Source organism: Leucoraja erinacea, chromosome 12, assembly GCF_028641065.1.
Source record: "Leucoraja erinacea ecotype New England chromosome 12, Leri_hhj_1, whole genome shotgun sequence".
Taxonomy (NCBI): Eukaryota; Metazoa; Chordata; class Chondrichthyes; order Rajiformes; family Rajidae; genus Leucoraja; species Leucoraja erinaceus.
The window spans coordinates 45,592,527-45,611,227 of NC_073388.1; the positions used below are offsets into that span (position 1 = coordinate 45,592,527).

The 18,701-nt window shown below is 49.0% G+C and overlaps 1 protein-coding gene across 2 annotated transcripts in view; it reads right to left on the minus strand.

Moving 5' to 3' along the window:
* Nucleotides 1-930: 930 nt before the first annotated feature.
* LOC129702308 (mastermind-like protein 2) overlaps nt 931-18,701 on the minus strand; it is a 454,918-nt gene continuing 437,147 nt past the window's right edge. For both annotated transcript variants that reach the window (XM_055644038.1, XM_055644037.1), the window contains 3 exons: nt 12,021-12,131; nt 5,226-5,334; nt 931-2,803 (listed from right to left, as the gene is read on the minus strand). In XM_055644038.1, the coding sequence (XP_055500013.1) occupies nt 1,773-2,803; nt 5,226-5,334; nt 12,021-12,131 (1,251 nt within the window). In that variant the 3' untranslated portion in view covers nt 931-1,772. The remainder of the gene's footprint in view (nt 2,804-5,225; nt 5,335-12,020; nt 12,132-18,701) is intronic.

Consider the following 18,701-nt stretch of genomic DNA (forward strand, 5'->3'; position numbering starts at 1 on the left):
TTCTTTCCCCAGTCCCTACACTGCACCAATTCCTCCAACCATCCCTAATCTCCTGCCCTACCCCTCGATCTCCTGAACTCCAGATCCCGGTCTGTCACCCATAGAACTTCCAATCTGCACTGTTGATGTGTTCCCTCCTAATTTATTTCCCCCAGCCCAAACCAAAACCGTCCATCCCTAATTTTTCCCATCCCACCTGGTCCCATTTTCCTTCTCCTCAAAAATCTATTCATCCATCTGATGCATAATATTCAGAAATACTGAGTTTACCCTCATAAAAATATATCCATTAATTTACAAATACGTATCCTCCAAGAGAGGAACAAGGAACTGTAGATGCCGGTTTATTAAAAAAAAAAGACACAATAGGCTGGAGTAACTCAGCAGGTCAGCCAGCATCTCTGGAGAACATGGATGGGTGAAGTTTCAGGTCAAGACCCTTCCTCAGTCTGGACAATGATTGCCACAGAAGGCTGTGGAGGCCAAGTCAGTGGATATTTTTAAGGCAGAGATAGATAGGTTCTTAATTAGTACAGGTGTCAGAGGTTACGGGGGAGAAAGAAGGAGAATAGGGTCAGGAGGGAGAGATAGATCAGCCATGATTGAATGGTGGAGTTGAATGTGTCCACCCATCACCGCTGGGTCGAATGGCCTAATTCTACCCCTATCATTTCACTGCACATTCATTTTCTGCACTACCACTTTCATTTCACTGCACATCTCGTATGTGTATGTGACAAATAAACTTGACTTGACTTGACTTGACTTGATCACTTGTGACCTTATGAACAACTTATGCAATGATTCCAGTTTTTATAACAGACGTGAAAAGCTTCAAATTCGGCAGCCCGAGTGTTGAATCACCCAGCGACCCATGCCATAAACGCCACGTAGTTCATGCTGGAAGTATGGCAATCACTAATAATGCAGTCTTGGCACAAGGCAAGTTTATTATGATAATGAAGCAAAAACTTGTCATACTATTTGTGCTCCAAGATGGTATTAAATTAAAAATAAAAGAAACACATTCAAGGCAGGAAAGAAAATACATATAACGAATAAAACATGAGATCACGAAATATTTCAGCCAAAAAAAAAAAAACATTATGAAGTTCATAACATCTTGGTAGAATGCACATACAAAATGTACAGACCGTCAACACGAGCTGACAGGTTACAAAGAAAGCAATTTCATATTGACAGCCATTCCATCAGTTTGCTTGCCGCGGTAACTTGCTGAAATCAAAATGGAACTGATGGTTAATGAAGATTCTTGAACTCAGGGATAAGTCACCTGTTCAACACAAGACTGCACTGTCTAAGTCATGTCGATAACACAACCTGTATTTTAACATTGTAATACATAGTATTACTAATTGAACAATGTAGTCTGCATTTTTTTATACCAAATAAAAATAAACAAATTTGCTAATATAAAAAACAATGATTTCGCCTATACTGTATTTTATTGACAAATGATCCAACCAAGTATAATTACTCCTTCCTGACATACAATATTTATTAGGAAAACATAATTTACAGAATATTTTGAAGAAATACATTAAATTATGTATTGCCACTTTAAAACTCAGTGTTGCAGTCAGTACACTGGGTACACCCAGCGATCTGTACCTGCTAGTAACTGGAAGGTTGCAGTCACCACACCTACACACATGCTCATTAATCTTCAGTCCACTGCCACGATGTGTAGATGGGCACTCACTATGTACAAGGGCCTGGAGGTCAGATAAATCACACCGACCAGGCAGGCTTTAGGAATGCTGCCCCAGAAAGTCATCAAGCGTTAAGTCATTAATCCAGTCGTCGTTACTGCTGCCGCCCTTCATGATGGACTCTATGAAGTCGGACTCGTTACGCGCTGCCGCCAAGGCGTTGCCGTTATTGTGTTGGAGAAAGTCAAAGGTGGACACCTCGGTGGCGGGGTTCATGCGGCTGTAGGAGGCTGATGACTGGGCACTGGACACGTAGCTGGCGGCAGTGAGTCCGGGCAGCGGGTGAGGCTGGCTCAGGCTGGTGATCCCCTGTGGCACGGCTTTCATGCTGGTCATGGCCGCTGACGGTAACCTCTGTTGACTGTGTCTGGGAGACGAGCCGCTCATGGAGACCATGCTTTGTCCAGCCTGCCCCGGGTTCAGCTGCTGCAGCGGCTTCATCTGCCCCCCCGGCGCTATCTGGTTTGGCGGTGCCATGCTCTGGTGGGGAAAGGGATGCACGGGCAGGTTGGGCCGCATGGCTTGCTTGGGGAACAAGGCGCTATTCGAGAACTGCTGCATGCCACCGTCCATTTTGGCCTGATTCTGCATTCCTTGAATCCGTTGCTGTGCCCACATTTGAGGGGCCATGCTGGACGTGCCCAAGGGGGTTGATATTCCCTGCACGGGCATGCTGGCCCCTGCCTGGTTGATGGATTGCCTGACGTGCTGGGGAGGTACGGCTGGGTTTGGTACCGAGCCTGCGAACCCTGGCATTGCTGTCCTTTGCCGGATTATAGCCTGGCTTGGCACGGCCTGGCTGGACGAGCGCATTCCCAGAGCGCTCTGGCTTGGCCGCAGAGGCATGTTGATGCCGGGTGGTGGGATGTAGACATTCTGTTGACTGCCGCCGTTATTCGGATACATCCCCATAGTCCGCTCGGCCTGGCTGGTGCTCACTGCCGCAACCCCAGGTCCAAGGTTGTTCTGGGGTATCACTTGTAAAAGGCCGGGGTTCAGCCGCATCCCGCAGTGGGCAGGTGGCGTTGGCAAAGACTGCACAGAGTTTGTCGACAAAGGTTGTACCACAGCTGAAAAAAAAATCATAAACAAATTAGTCTGGTTTGCGTACCAAAGCCCAGAAGTGGGGACATGGACATTAAATAACTGAAAGATTAGGCAATTTAATGGAGGTACATTGGGGCAGCAATAAGAGCTGCTGATGTCTCTTTACGTCAGGGACCTGGGCAGGAGAGTGCTGAAGGCCTTTGTAATCCGCTTTTAAACTGATTCAGTCACAGTGGCAGCGTTGCAGCCTCACTGCGCCAGACACCTGGGTTTGGTCGTGACTACAGGCGCTGCTTGTATAGAGCTTGTACCATCTTCCCGTGACCGCGTGGGTTTTTTCCAGGTTGTAAAAATTGTATATTGTCCCTAGTGTGTAGGATAGTGCTGGTGTACAGCATGGACTTGGTGGGCCGAAGGGCCTGTTTCTGCGCTGTATCTCAAAACTAAACTAAACTAAACTAAAGAGTGTTTAAGAAGGAACTGCAGGTGCTGGAACATCGAAGGTAGAGAAAAATGCTGGAGAAACTCAGCGGGTGAGGCAGAATCTATAGAGCGAAGGAAATAGGCAACGTTTCGGGTCGAAACCCTTCTTCAGACTGATGTGAGGGTTTATGCCAAAGATATACAGAAAATGCTGCAGAAACTCAGCTGGTCAGGCAGCATCTCTGGAGAAAAAGAATAGGTGACATGTAGGATCGGAAACCTGCTTCAAACTGAAAGTAGAGGGGGGGGGGGGGGGGAGAAATAACTCACAAAAGAAACCCACCCAGTTACAGGGAGAACATACAAACTCCACACCGACAGCACCCGAGGTCAGGATCGAACCGGCATCCCTGGCACTGTGAGGGAGCAGCCCCACTGTGCTGCCCCACTCTGCTGGGACTTTGAGATGTTTTCTTCACATCACATTTTGTTGTCCTAATCCCACATTAAATCCAAGTTCTACAGAAGATGTAGTGGCTTCGGAGAAGGAGCAGAGGAGGCTGAGCAGAATGATGCCTGGATTAGGGGGATCTAGCTTCAAGGAGAGGTTGGATGGACTGGGATTGTTTTCTCAGGAACCCCAGAGGTTGAGGGGCGATCTGATAGGTACAGAAAATGATGATCGGCATTGATCGTGTGGGCAGTCAGAATCTGTTTTCCATGAAGAACATGTCAAACATTAGAGGGCATAACTTGAAGCTGAGAGGGGCGAAGATGATGGAAATGTCTTTTTTACACAGGGGGGGGGGGGAGTCTGAGATGTGTTTAAGAGGCGTTTATGAGGCTTTGGGAAAGGCGCATGGATATGCAAGGAATGGAGGGATACAGATCACGTGTGGATCACGTGTCTTGGCTTCACGGTTGGCACAGACATTGAAGGCCGAAGGGTGTGTTCCTGGAGTTCTGCAACACCCTCTCTCGCTGCTGCTCCGAACCTTTTCATTCCTCTAGGTTCCCTCTTCCCTGACTCTCTGAAGAAGGGTCTCGACCAGAAACGCCACCTATGCCTTTTTGACAGAGAATCACTCGTTGCGTGTTGCATGTGCTGTTGGCGCCACACACGGGTGATTCACCTTTCATCCAATCCCCTTATGCGCATCACTTGCACGCTATATTTTGCCCGTCTTTGTGACCCCCCTCCCGTCCAGTCCCCCTCCCCTCCCCCCCCCTCCATGTCCCCTCCCCCTCAATCCCCTGTCCCTCCCCTCCCCCTCAATGTCCCCTCCCCTCCCCCTCAATGTCCCCTCCCCTCCCCTCAATGTCCCCTCCCCCCCTCAATGTCCCCTCCCCCTCAATCCCTCCCTCCCCCCCCCCCCCCCTCAATGTCCCCTCCCCCCCCTCCCCCTCAATGTCCCTCCCATCCCCCAATGTCCCCCCCCTCCCCTCAATGTCCCCTCCCCCCCCCCTCAATGTCCCCCCCCCCCTCAATGTCCCTCCCATCCCCCTCAATGTCCCTCCTCCCCTCCTCTCAATGTCCCCTCCCCTCCCCCTCAATGTCCCTCCCCTCCCCCCCCCCTCAATGTCCCCCTCAATGTCCCCTCCCCCTCAATGTCCCCCCTCCCCTCCCCCTCAATGTCCCTCCCCCTCCCCCTCAATGTCCCCTCCCCTCCCCCCCCCCCTCAATGTCCCCTCCCCTCTCCATCTGGCCCCCTCTCCTTGTCTCTGTAACCCCCTCCCCCCCGTCATGTCCAGTCCCTCCCCTCCCCCTCAATGTCCCTTGTCCCCCATCAGTCCCTTATTGTCCTATTTGGGAGTGAGAGGCGGCAATCCTAAAACCGAGGCACCCAGAGAAAACCCACGTGGTCACAGGAAGAATGTACAAACTCCATACAGACAGCACCCGTGTCTCTGGTGCTGTGAGGCAACAACTCTACCGCTGTGCCACGGCCCAGCAACAACATTGAGGCAGAGCACAAGCTCTCGTTAAAGACCCCCTCTGTTCTGCCCCCGCTTTCATCTTACCTTGGAAATGATTTAATTGCTGAACTCCAAACACACTCCTCTGCTCCTTGTACTCGGGGGACACCCGGATCATGTGGCCATTGATTTGTTCATGTTGTCTTTGTTTTTCCTGGTGTGGGGGGAGGGGGAGAGAAGGGCGGTGGAATGTTACTTTAATTAATGCTTCAGTGACAGATAATACTCTGCAAAGTTCTGATCATGTAACGCTTCACTATTTAGACAAATTCATTCATCACAATATGGATAAATCATTGGAACTTGATTTCCTCGTACATCGATGAGGACAAGGACCAACCCGCTTGAAAATGCTCTCCACTGACATAGACTCACAGAGTTATACAGTCTTACACAGAGCAAGCACAACTTGCCCATGCCGAACAAGATGCCCCACCAGCCCACGTTTGGCCTATATCCCCCTTTCCTACCCTTGTACCTGTCCAAATGTCTTTTAAATTAATTTATAGTACCTGCCTCAACTACCTCCTCTGGCAGCTCATTCCATACACAGATCACCCTCGTTGTGAAAATGTTGTCCCTCAGGTTCATATTAAATCTTTCATCTCTCACCTTAAACCTATGTCCTTTGGTTCATGATTCCACTACTCTGGGTAAAAGACTCTATGCATTCACCTTATCTATTCACCTCATGATTTTATTCACCTCTTATAAGATCGCCCCTCAGTTTCCTGCACTCCAAAGAATACCACCGCAGCCTGCTCAACCTCTCCCTGTTAGCTCAGGCCCTCGAGTCCTGGCATCATTTCTTGTAAATCTTCTCTGCACTCTTCCCAATTTAACCACCTCCTTCCAATAGCAGGGTGACCAAAACTGTACAAAATACACCAGTCTGAAGAAGGGCCCCCACCCGAGACATCACCTATTCCTTCGCTCCATAGATGCTGCCTCACCCGCTGAGTTTCTCCAGCATTTTTGTCTACCTTCGATTTTTCCAGCATCTGCAGTTCTTTCTTAAACAAAATACTCCATGAAATAACACAGTTTTAGGTATTACAGACTTACAAGTTAAGGGCCTGTCCCACGAGCATGCGACTGCATGCAGCAAGCGCGAACTAACGTGGTCGCTTGAGCCGTACGGCCTCGCGGTGCCGGTCCCACATCGATCGCCGGAGCCGTATGGAGTTGTGCGGAGCTGGTCCCGACATCGCGCGGGGCTCCGAAAAACTGACACTGTTCAAAAATTCCGCGCGGCAACGGCATGCCGGCCCGCAGCCGCATTGGGGCCGCACGCAGCGTCTCGATGGGCGTACGCAGTGTCTCGACGGCGTACATAGCGTCTTGACGGCGTACGCCTAGCGCGAACTTCCCGCGGACTTCGCTCGAACTTCACGTCAACTCGTACGGGATCACTCGACCTCCGCGCGGCCCCCATTTCTGGTTTGGACGCACTCGCCGCATGCAGTCGCATGCTAGTGGGACAGGCCCTTTAGTGACAATAAAAACTGTGATAGATCTACGATTGTTTGGGAATCCCAATGGTTGCACATTAGGTTCACTAGTTTCTGTTTCCTGCACTCCTTTTAACTTCAGATTCAGATTCAGACTAGTTTTTTGTCATATACACCAGAGTACAATGAAACTTCTTGTTGGCATGCAGCTCATGCTGTAAACATTGTGATGATAGATGCAACAATGCAAGTAAAGCAGCAGAATAGCGCAAAGCTTGTAGTTCAATGTGAAGCACAATATAAATTTAATGTGATAGAACAGAATGACTAAATGATGTAGAGTTAATAGTTAAGGGCCAGTCCCACTTGGCCGTCATTTACACGACAGGCCGGTAGTGACTGACGGGCGACGGTCGGGCGCATCATCACGCGCCTTCAAATATTTGATCTGCTCTGCAAGTAGAATTAGTCAGCGTATTAACATCATTTGTGAAGAGAAACATTGATAACATTATTGTTTGCTGGAAAAATTCATTTACTTTAAAACTTTATGAAATACTCCCAACAAACACAAATTTGTATTCCAATGTAGCAGGTTGAGGGTTTGAACCCAGCTTAAGAATTAGTTTGCCAATTTTTTTTTAATGATGTTTGTAAAATTGTTGGTGGTTATTTAAAAAAAACCTGATTTGGTTACTAGTGTTCTTTTAGGATATAAAATCTGCAATCCTTACCTGGATGTTAACTTTTGAAACATCCTTAACGAAGGATATTTCAAAAATACTTATTAAGGTGTAACTCTGAAGACATTACTCTGAAAGCATTGATGCTTACGGCGCAATTATTTTCTCTTTGTGGGCAGCGCGCGGCAGCACATGGTTACGCACGGTGACGTAATCATGCGTCACCACGCTCTCCACGTAAAAGGTCAGGACGTCAGCGTGCGACCGCAGTACATCCGCGTACGATACGCCACGCCGGCGGCGCGCGGAGATTTCTTGCAGCACGAAATCCTGGAGAGCCGCGTGATACCGCGTGCAACTCCACGATCCTCCACGCCTCTCCACGCGCCCGTCCCCCGTTACCCACACGCTACCCGTGCGTCACAACGCGATGACCAAATCTTTGGAGGTCGCGTAAATGGCGGGCAAATGACGGCCAAGTGGGACAGGCCCTTCAGTGAATGCGACTGTACCTCCGGGACGGGGTGGGAAAGAGGTCACGGCTCAGGTAGCAGTGAGGAAGAAGCTTTACGTACGTCTGGTGTCCAAGCTTTTGTGCTTCTGTGTCTTGGCCCAGGCACCCCTGACGATATACTTCCAGCCTTCCCCATGCAAAGCAATGTGAAGATGGACTGGATGGAAGGAAGTGACAAGCCAGTGATGGGAGTGGAGAGAGACACAAAATGCTGGAGTATCTCAGCGGGACGGGCAGCATCTCTGGAGAGAAGGAATGGGTGATGTTGCGGGTCTCAACCCGAAATGCCACCCTTTCCTTCTCTCCAGAGATGCTGCCTGTCCCACTGAGTTACTCCAGCATTTTGTGGCTAACTTTGGTGTAAACTAGTATCTGCAGTTCCTACACCAGGCTGTGTTCACCACTCTCTGTAGGTGGGCACGAGCAGAGTAGTTGCCACACCAGGCTGAGATACATCCCATCACATTACTTCTTGTAGGGCATTTGCAGAAGTTCGAGCGAATCCTTGTGGACAATTGGTTTAGTTTCGGGATAAAGCGTGGAAACAGGCCCTTCGGCCCACCGAGCTTGTGCTGACCAGCGACACCCACACAGCAGCACTATCTACACACTAGGGACAATTTACAATTATACCAAGCCAATTAACCTACAAACCACGCCGACTTTGGAGTGTGGGAGAAAACCGGAGCACCCGGAGACACGGACAATGTTCAAACTCCGTACAGACAAGAGGAAAGGATTTAATAGGAATCGGAGGGGTAACTTTTTCACACAAAGGGTGGTGGGTTTATGGAACAAGCTGCCAGAGGAGGTAGTTGAGGCAGGGACTATCCTAACATTTATGAGACAGTTAGACTGGTAGATGGATAGGACAGGTTTGGGAGGATATGGGCCAAATACAGGCAGGTGGGACTAGTGTAGCTGGGACATGTTGGCCGTTGTGGTCAAGTTGGGCCAAATACAGGCAGGTGGGACTAGTGTAGCCGAAGGGCCTGTTTCCACGCTGTATGACACAACCCGTCCTGACCCAAAATATGGCCTATCCATGTCCTCCATAGATGCTGTCTGACCCACTGAGTTACTCCAGCACTTTGCGTTTTACACCCTCAGTCGAAACCCACTGGGCTCTGGTTAGCAAACTTCCTCTTAAACTTACTGGGTGGGGCCTTTTATCCTGCACTTCTGTTCTACAATGTTTAATCCTCTGGAGCTCTGATTCCCACACTCCCTTTAAACTCTCCAGGTTCACGGGAACATTTGTTATACTACAGTGCGACATTTTGAAAAGTTCATTGAAGTACAAAGGGGTATTTATTTGAGTAATATCCAATAGCCCTGAAGATCTGCTTGTCCAAATATCGTGGGGGGCCAGAACCGGATTATCTGAATTTAACTGTACAAGAAATGTCGTCAGATTAATGAACGCAGTGTAAATATCCCTTTGTTCAGCATCCTTGGTCTGTACGGAAATTCCCCCTAATATGGCCTGTCCCACTTAGGCAACTCTTTAGGCGACTGCCAGGGACTAATTTGAATGGAATTCACCTACAACACCTGGCGATAACCTACGCCAACACCTCCGTCAAGCTACGACAGCAAAAATTGTCGCCACTGCTGCCGAAAATTTTTCAACAAGTTGAAAATTTTGTGGCAGTCGCCGCAAGAATCGCCTAAGTGGGACAGGCCCATTAGATAGCACCTACCCTACCAGAGAGAAGGATAAGAACCGCAAATGCGTGGAAACACCGTCTTCTGAAGAGGGACCCGACCCAAAACATTGCCTCCAGAGATGACACCTGACCTGCTGAGTTACTCCAGCATTCTGTGTCTTCTATTGAGTGGCACAGCGGCAGTGTTGCTGACTTACAGCGCCAGAGACCCGGGTTCGATCCTGACCACGGGTGCTGTCTGTACAGAGTTTGTACGTTCTCCCTGTGACCGCGTGGGTTTTCTCCGGGTGCTTTCATTTCCTCCCCACACTCCAAAGACGTGCAGGTTTGTAGGTTAATTGCTTCCGGTAAAATTGTAAATTGTCCCTAGTGTGTAGGATGGTGCTAGTGTATGGGGGTGATCGCAGGTCAGCGCGGACCCGGTGGGCCGAAGGGCTCGTTTCCACGTTGTATCTCTAAACTAAACTGCAGGCATTGGGTAGAACCCTTCAATATGAAATGTCCCACAGGCTGCTCACAGCTGAAGAGGAGCTTTGGAATCATAGACTCCTCCCACTCGCACCTTTCGCTGGGACTCCCTAGCAGAGCCGAACACCAGTACCCTGCGGAGCTCTGCACCATCGTCCAGTCACCCAGCTTCAGCTTCCAGACGGACACTCCCTATTTTCTTCAGGAATTCGGGAAATAAAATGCTAACGAGAGTTGGATGTTACAAATCGCAGCTGTACGTTTTGGAAGCGTTTGAACGCTTGTAGTACAAGGCTCTTCTGTTCGAAGCCTTTCATAGATGCCAAAATGAGCTTGTTTATATTCCAGTGTCTATCGATGGCCAGGCTGAATTTCCTGAATCCTGTCCCAGAAACAACTTGACAAGAAAGCTCTTGTTGGTTCACCTGCATTTCGCCTGTGACACACATAAAGTTCCTGTGCCTTAACAAACATGAGTTCATCCATGCAACCAACTGCAGTTCAAAGCAAGACATGAAGTGGGGGGGCGGGGAGGAAGGGCAATTAGCGCAAATCCGCTGCTATATCCTATGCACAGGCGTTTGATTTGTGTTAATGTTTTTATTTGCCGTTCCATGTGCAGCAGAACAGCCCACTATCCGCTCACACATCAATGAAATCCATGCGCTTAAATAAATAAAAACACATGACTTAATTGTTCACATCCTACCAGACTTAAGAGTCTCTGTTTTGTTCAGGGGCTTATACTTCAATGATCAGCTACAGACTCCTCGATCCCTCTCCCCCCTCCCCCAACATAAAACAATGACCAAGCCAATGAATAAGGCACGGAAACAGGCCCTTCGGCCCAACTCACCCATGCCGACCGAGATGCCCCGTCTAAACTAAACTCGTCCCGCCTGCCTCAATCTGGCTCAACAGGGCAAGTCAGCAACTGGGTACATCTTTAAATTCCACACTTCCAATCATGGAACATTTTAAACCCAAGTCAGGATCTTTCCCCCGTCACCCTGCATCAACCAGAGCACCCTGCCCTCAGAACTGACATGTACAGGGACAAATTATAGAGTCATACAGCAGAGAAACAGGCCCTTCGGCCCAACTCACTCATGCCAACCAAGATGCCCCATCTAACCTAGTTCCATTTGTCCAAGTGTGACCCATAACTCTCTAGACCTTTCCTATCCTTATACATATGCAGATGTTTTTTCAAAGCTGTCATGGTGCCTGCCCCAACTACCTCCCCTGGCAGCTCGTTTCATAGACCCACCACCCTCTGAATGAACGAATTACCCCTCAGGACCGCGGACCCACCCACGGGCTCATCAGTCGGCGGGACCCACGGGCTCATCAGTCGGCGGGACCCACCCAAGGGCTCGGCGAATAGCCGAACCAGGAGGGGGGCCTCTGGAGACATCTGCCACGAGGAGCAAGGGTCGGTCAAACAGTGAACCGGGTCAATGCCACCAACGCCTTCAAGCTAAGCGCCCCTGGGACACAAAGACGGCTGGGCAAGGAGAGGGACGTTGGTTGGCGGGACCTGCTCCACTACATCGAGCAGCGCGGGCCAACCGGACTTGAGTAAATATGCAAACAGAATGTCGCCGTGCAGTTGCATACGGGACAAATAAAACACCATTAAGTGCCGGCCCAGAGCCGTCTAAAACCCCTCACACATTGCCCACAGATTTTGTGCACAGCTTGAACTAGCAGTATAAACTCAATCTGCATTTGATCCTTTTGCAGTGCCTCAAGAACTCAGTTATGAACGAGCACATGGTAGAGATTTTGACTACAGTCAGGGATTACATGCATTAAGTGTAACTGTTTCTGTGAGATAAATGACAATTATTCAATTTTATTTTTCTCTTTCCACAGATGCTACCAGAGCAGCTGGGGCGGTTCTAACACCAGTCTACTTGTGTGTGTCAAACCCGTCCCGTCTGTAATGTGTTTCTACCACAATAAGGTGAGTGAGGCGGAGCTGGGTTCATTCAGGAGTTATAATCTCAGCAGTGTGTTCACTAAACTGCCATCTGAAGAGCTTGCCTCACCTGGTCAGCCATGAGTTGTTGCTGGAGGAGATTATGTTGCTTCTTCAGGAGTTGCTGCTTCAGGAAGGCGTGCGATGTGGCTTTGATGTAATTATTACTGGAGTTAGGATCCTGCAAGAAGGAGAGAGAGAGACAAAGTAATTAGAGAAAACTATACGTTTACGGAAACCTCCATTTATTTGTGAGGCTTTCAACTATTTCATCTGCAGTTGAGAGACTAACATTCCCTGCAGCACAAACCTTCACGTGAGCTACATGCTGTGATGAATCTATAGCCGAAACCCGGAGTGAGCTCGTGGTTTAAACTGTGCACCAGAAATAGATTAACAAAGGTTCTGGCTAGCAAGAAGAATGGTTTTCTGATTAAATGTGTTGGAAGGAACTGCAGATGCTGGGTTACACCGAAGACAGACAAAATGCTGGAGTAGACAAAAGTGCTGGAGAAACTCAGCGGGTGCGATAGCATCTATGGAGCGAAGGAAATAGGCAACGTTTCGGCCCAAAACCCTTCTTCAGACTGATGTAGAGTTGGGGGGGGGAAAGGAAGAGGAGGAGCCAGAGGGCTGAGGGAGAGCTGAGAAGGGGAGGAGCCAATAAGGGCTACCGGAAATTGGAGAAGTCAATGTTCAGGCCACTGGGGTGCAGACTACCCAAGCGGAATATGAGGTGCTGCTCCTCCAATTTCCGGTGGTGTTCACTCTGACCATGGAGGAGGCCCAGGACAGAAAGGTCGGATTCGGAATGGGGGGGGGGAGTTGAAGTGCTGAGCCACCGGGAGATCAGGTTGGTTAATCCGGACCGAGCGGAGGTGTTCGGCGAAACGATCGCTGGAGTAAGTCAGCAGGTCAGGCAGCATCTCTGGAGAAAAGGAATGGGTGACGTTTCGGGTCGAGACCCTTCTTCACTAAATCAGTCCATTATTCATTTAAAGATTAAATGTCTATTTGACTGACAAATCTTATAGAACAGTTTGTCAATCATTTCCACACACGCACTCAAATCCAGGATGGGGGTTTCTTCCGGGTGATCCGGTTTCCTGCCACATCCCAAAGACGTGCAGGTTTGTAGGTTAATTGGCCATCCGTAAATTGTCCCAGTGTGTAGGGAGTGGATGAGATCGCGTGTGATCTATGCTTGGTAACTGTGGGCAGAGGGGCCAGTTTTCATGCTGTATGTATTAATCGACCCATCAAGACACAAGGAACTGGAGATGCTGCCTGACCCATGGATGACTCCAGGCACTCTACTGAGTCCGATGACAGGTGGCACCTCAATGATGCAGCACACCACAAGTATCGTTCTGAAAGTGTGGGAGCTCAACCAGGTCTTGCACACACCCTGGACTGGGGTTTGAACCCACTTCAATCAATCAATATGCTGCAAGAGCATTGGTTTCAATCGACAATATTTACCCCTCAACATTCCCTTTTCACTCCTTTCCCATTGGGCAGAGAATACCAAAGCTTGAAAGCACTTAACACCACACTCAGGAATAGCTTCTTCCCTGCTATTACCAGACTACTGAACGGTCCTCCCATTATGAAGGGCATAGTCCCGATCTTCCAACCTACCACATTTCAGACAATGCACTTTTTTTTTAATCTATACATTCCCTCTGTAACTGTAATGCCATAATGCTCTTTACTCCAGTGGCACAGCGGTAGAGTTGCTAAGACCCAGGTTCGATCCTGCCTACGGGTGCTGTCTGTACAGAATTTGTACGTTCTCCCTGGGACCGCGTGCGTTTACTCCGGGTGCTTTGATTTCCTCCCATATTCCAAAAACGTGCAAGTTTGTAGATTAATTGTCTTCTGCAAATTGTACCTAGTGTATAGGATAGAACTAGCGTAGGGTGATCATTTGTCGGTGTGGACCTGATGAGCTGAGGGCCTGTTTCTGCGCTGTATCTCTAAACTAAACTAAACTAAACTCTGATACTTATCTATTTGCCTACCTATTGTATTTGTGTATAACATCTTTACGCTTATGTATGGTATTATTAGACAGGACACAAAACATTATTTTTCACTGTATCTTAATGCATATGACAGTCGTAAACCGATACCAGTTATTCTCAAGGGTAATGCTGTGATCAATCCAAGGGAGGAATATTGCTGATGTAGTCGGCATTAAATTAGATGAGCAGTTGTAGCCCTTAATTATTGAACAGTCTTTCCATTTGGGATAAAGCTCTATCCAAGAGGATGAATCAGCTGGAGTTCATTGGACACAATCTCCAAGGATTTGCACAATCGCAGTTGGAAACTGAATGGTGAATTCCTCTGGGATGCATCTAAAAGCCCCACGTGCAGAGTTGGTAAATTGCGATGCTCTGGTAATGGCTTGTTGCATGTCTAAGCTGCAGCACTGCACCAAAGCTAATTCTCCGAATTAGCAAACTCTGCTGTTTACAGTTCAGTTGAGCGTGATGCCTCCTGTTCTCGTGCTGTTCTGCTTCCTTGAGCAGAAATGATCAAATGCACATCGTTTCGTGCAAAGCCGCCCAGAAGTTGCAACGCTCATGCTGCTTGCGGTATCTCACGGAAGTGGCAGGAGCAATCTCGGAAATGCAACAGCGGGAATTCAGGCCTCGGGAAGGAACAACAGGAAATGGTCCAAACCTGGTACAATGTGTGAAGGAATGGCTGTGATAAGATACAGGGACATTACAACTGCCAGCAATAACTGGACTTCTCAGCAAGGGCTCAGGAACAAACACTCTCAATTCCCTCTCCCGAACAGACACGTTGTCACTTATTTAAAATATTCTATACTTAGAATTAAAAAAAAACAATATTAGCTGCTAGTTTTGAGGAAAGTTTGGTTGGTTTGGGGGGGAGTGGGTGGAGGGGTAGGGGTGGGGGTGGAATGGGGTAGGGGGGTTATAAAGTTAATTAGATGACCCGTGGACCCGTTGGGTCCCCATTGTGACGCCATTAAGTACACACGCAAATATGAGATAAAAATGGTGAACTTAAAATGACGCCTGGCACGGCAAACTTCCCCCAACTGCGCATGCACGGGTACCGGGACCGGCAACCCTCCCCAAACTGCGCATGCACGGATACCGGGATCGGCAAGTGTGAGCGCACAGCGCAGGCGCAACCTGCCGCATTGACACTTGTGCCATGCGCGGTAGAAAGTTATAAAGGCAATTACTTTGTTAAATGGAACAAAACTTGATACCACACACCCCAGGCGAATGGTGAATAAGGCGGCCCTAAAATTGATGTGCTATCATGTACCATTTTGGCTGAAATTCGGGAACATACATATATACATACAAGATGAGACTTTGGGTGAGTTTTTTGCTAGACTAAGTATAGATATTACGGAGGCTAATTAACCTACAAATTTGCACGTCTTTGGGATGTGGGGAGGAAACTGGAGCTGCCTGAGGGAAATCCATGCAGTTACAGAGAGAACGTGCAAACTCCACACGAACAGCACACAAACGTGGGTCTATGGCCCTGTGAGGCAGCAACTCTACCAGCTGCGCCTCTGTGCGCCACCCTAGAACTGAAATGATGTCTCCATGAACTGCTTACACCATTAGATGCCAAATATAATATATCAGTTTAACAGGCGCAAGGTTTGAATCATGACAAACAGCACCATCTATCAAAGATATACAGTAAACCCTGCAATAACAGACCTCTATGTAACGGATTTCAGTTATAGCGGACCGAAGCTCCGGTTGCACCACCCCGCCAACTCCGCCAGTTACCCAACGAGCTGGCTCCAGGTGGTGGGAGCTTCCGGGTGCAGGAGCAGAGAGAGGGAGCAGCATGAAGGCGGCGTGGGTACCGGGCCCTATACCCGGTGCACCATGTGTGAGGCTGGGGGCTCTCTAGCTCCCTAGCCTGGGAATCCCCCTCAGGTTCAACCTCCCCACCACATCCCCCTCCCCACCTCATCCCATGTTTGTTTCCTCCAGGCCTTTGTTCCTCCAGGCCTTACCCCCCCTCACTCTGTTAGTGCGGACACCTCCCCCCTCTCCGGAGTCCATTATTGTGAGGGTTTACCGTGTACAAAGTGCTGGAGTAGAACCCGGATAGCGTGGATGTGGAGAGGATGTTCTCACTAGTGGGAGAGTCTAAGACCAGAGGCCACAGCCTCAGAATAAAAGAACATGCCTTTAGAAAGAAGATGAGAAGGGATTTCTTCAGTCAGAGGGTGGTGAATCTGTGGAATTCATTCCCGCAGAATGCTGTGGAGGTCTCCAATGAGTATTTTTACGGTGGATTTTGACAGATTCTAGATTAGCACAGTTATGGGGGAGAAGGCAGGAGAATGGGGTTGAGAGGGAAAGACAGATCCGCCATTATTGAATGGTGGAGGAGACTTGATGGGCCGAATGGCCTAATTCTGCTCCAAAAACCGATGAGCTTATGAGTAACTCAGGTGGTCGGGCAGCATTTCTGGAGGAAAAGGATGTGTGGCGTTTTGGGTTGGGACCCTTCTTCAGACTCTCTCAACCTACATTTTGGTAAGTACCTTGCGGGGAATCTCCATGGTCCCACACTGGAACATGTGAAACTACATTGTGGTAAAAACGTATCATTATAACAAACCTGTCAATCAGCAATGTGGTGTACACCATAACATGTCAGTTTGTATTAGGCTTTGCTTGTGGGTCGTTTGCTGGTGTTACTGAAATTTAATGTCAGCGAGAAGCCCTTTTATTTAATATTTTGCCAGCAGCAATCAATTTTCTCCATTAGGAAATGAGGAAATTGAACGACCCTGGGAAATACTGTGCCTTGCAGTGAATGCATGTTAAAGCAGATAGCTTGTTAACTATCCAGGATCAATGTACATCTGCTGGCAATCACCCTCCTTAAGAACATGGAGAGAGCTCCCTCATCCACCACGTATGGCTAAATGGTGGGTAAATCTCTCATCAAGTCAACTAGACATGTTTAAACATCCAAAAGATAAATTCAGTGAATGACATTAATTTCACAATTAGTGATCCTGCTTTAGTAACTTCAAAACTACCACGTCAGCAGAAGCCCACCCTGTTACTTTAGACTTTAGAGATACAGCACAGAAACAGGCCCTTCGGCCCACCGAGCCCGTGCTAACCAGCGATCCCCGTACATTAGCATTATTCTACACACTAGGGACAATTTACAATTTTTACCGAACTTAATGGACCTACAAGCCCACACTTCCCTGGAGTGTAGGGGGAAACCGGAGCACCCGGAGAAAACCCACGCAGTCCCTACCACTGTGTCACTGTGCCGATCTTGGTGTAGTGTTGAGGTAAGTATGAACCTGCTCTGTTGCATGGGCAGCATGGTGGGGCAGCAGTCGGGGTTGTGGCCTCACAGGTCCTGCTGTGTGCGTTCAGTCCTAACCGTGGCATTTTGGTGGCCCGCTGTAAGTAGCCCCTTGGGCAGGAGGTAATCAGAGGCGGGTTGATCAAGAGACCAGGTTACAGGGAAGTGAGTGGGGGAATGGGATGGATGGGAATGCTCTGAGAGCTGGTACAGACTCACTGGGCTAAATGGCCTCCCAGACCTTTAAGAGGCTTTTAGATAGGTCGGTTGAAGAGCAGGGAATAGCGGGATGTGGGTCGTGTACAGGCGGATGAGATGAGTTTAACCTGGCATCATGTTCGGTGCAAACATCGTGGGTGGAAAGGCCCCTTCCTGTGCTGTACTGTCTGCCCTATGCTTAGTTTTAGTTTGGTTTAAAGATACAGAGTGGAAACAGGCCCTTCAGCCCACCAAGTCCACACCGACCAGCGATCACCGCACATTAACACTACCCTATACACAGTCAGGACAATTTTACATTCATACCAAGCTGCTTAACCTACAAGCCTGTCCATCTTTGGAAACTGAAGATCTCGAAAACCTACACTGCCACGGGGAGAACGTGTAAACTCCGTACAGACAAGCACCATTGTCAGGATCGAACCCGCGTCTCTGGCACTGTAAGGCAGTAACTCTCCCGCTGCGCCACCATGCCGTTCAGTAGAGTCGCCAACTGTCCCGTATTAGCCGGGACATCCCGTCCCGTATATTGGGCTAAATTAGTTTGTCCCGTATGGGATCGCCCTTGTCCCGCATTTGACCGCTACTACACGGATCGAGGGGACTGTCGGGTCGGAACGCCGTGTCTGGCCCCGCCTCACCCGTCCCGACGTAGTGCAGCCCATGGAGTGCAGCAGCAGCACCTCGCCAGTGGCCCCGTCGGGACCGCCTGTCCGTGTGACCGATCATCGGTTCATGAGTTGGATGGGGCGCCAGACTTTGCGAGCCACGTTGCCCGGGCCAAAACTCGTCAGCTGGCCCGCCCGCCGGCTGGGCTTTGTGTGTAGTCCAGCACCCGGGGCCAACTCATCGTTCACCCAACCACGGCCGAGTCCGTCAACGAATTGACGTTGGGAATTTGTCCCTTATTTTGACCTTTTGTCCCTTATTTGTGAGGGAGGAAGTTGGCAACCCCTATAGAACAGCGACGGCCAACAAACAGAATGGAAGTTAAACTACAACTTTTATCATTAATCCCTGCAAAGTGGGAACGTATTTTTGACAGCCACAGACAGTCAGTGTCTGGCAGGTCACAGAAAGGCAACATTAGATCGAAAACTTATGCAATGTCTGATGCTGCGTTAGATTGAGTTTGAAAACACTCACATATCGAGTGCATTATGAACGTTTCCTCAAT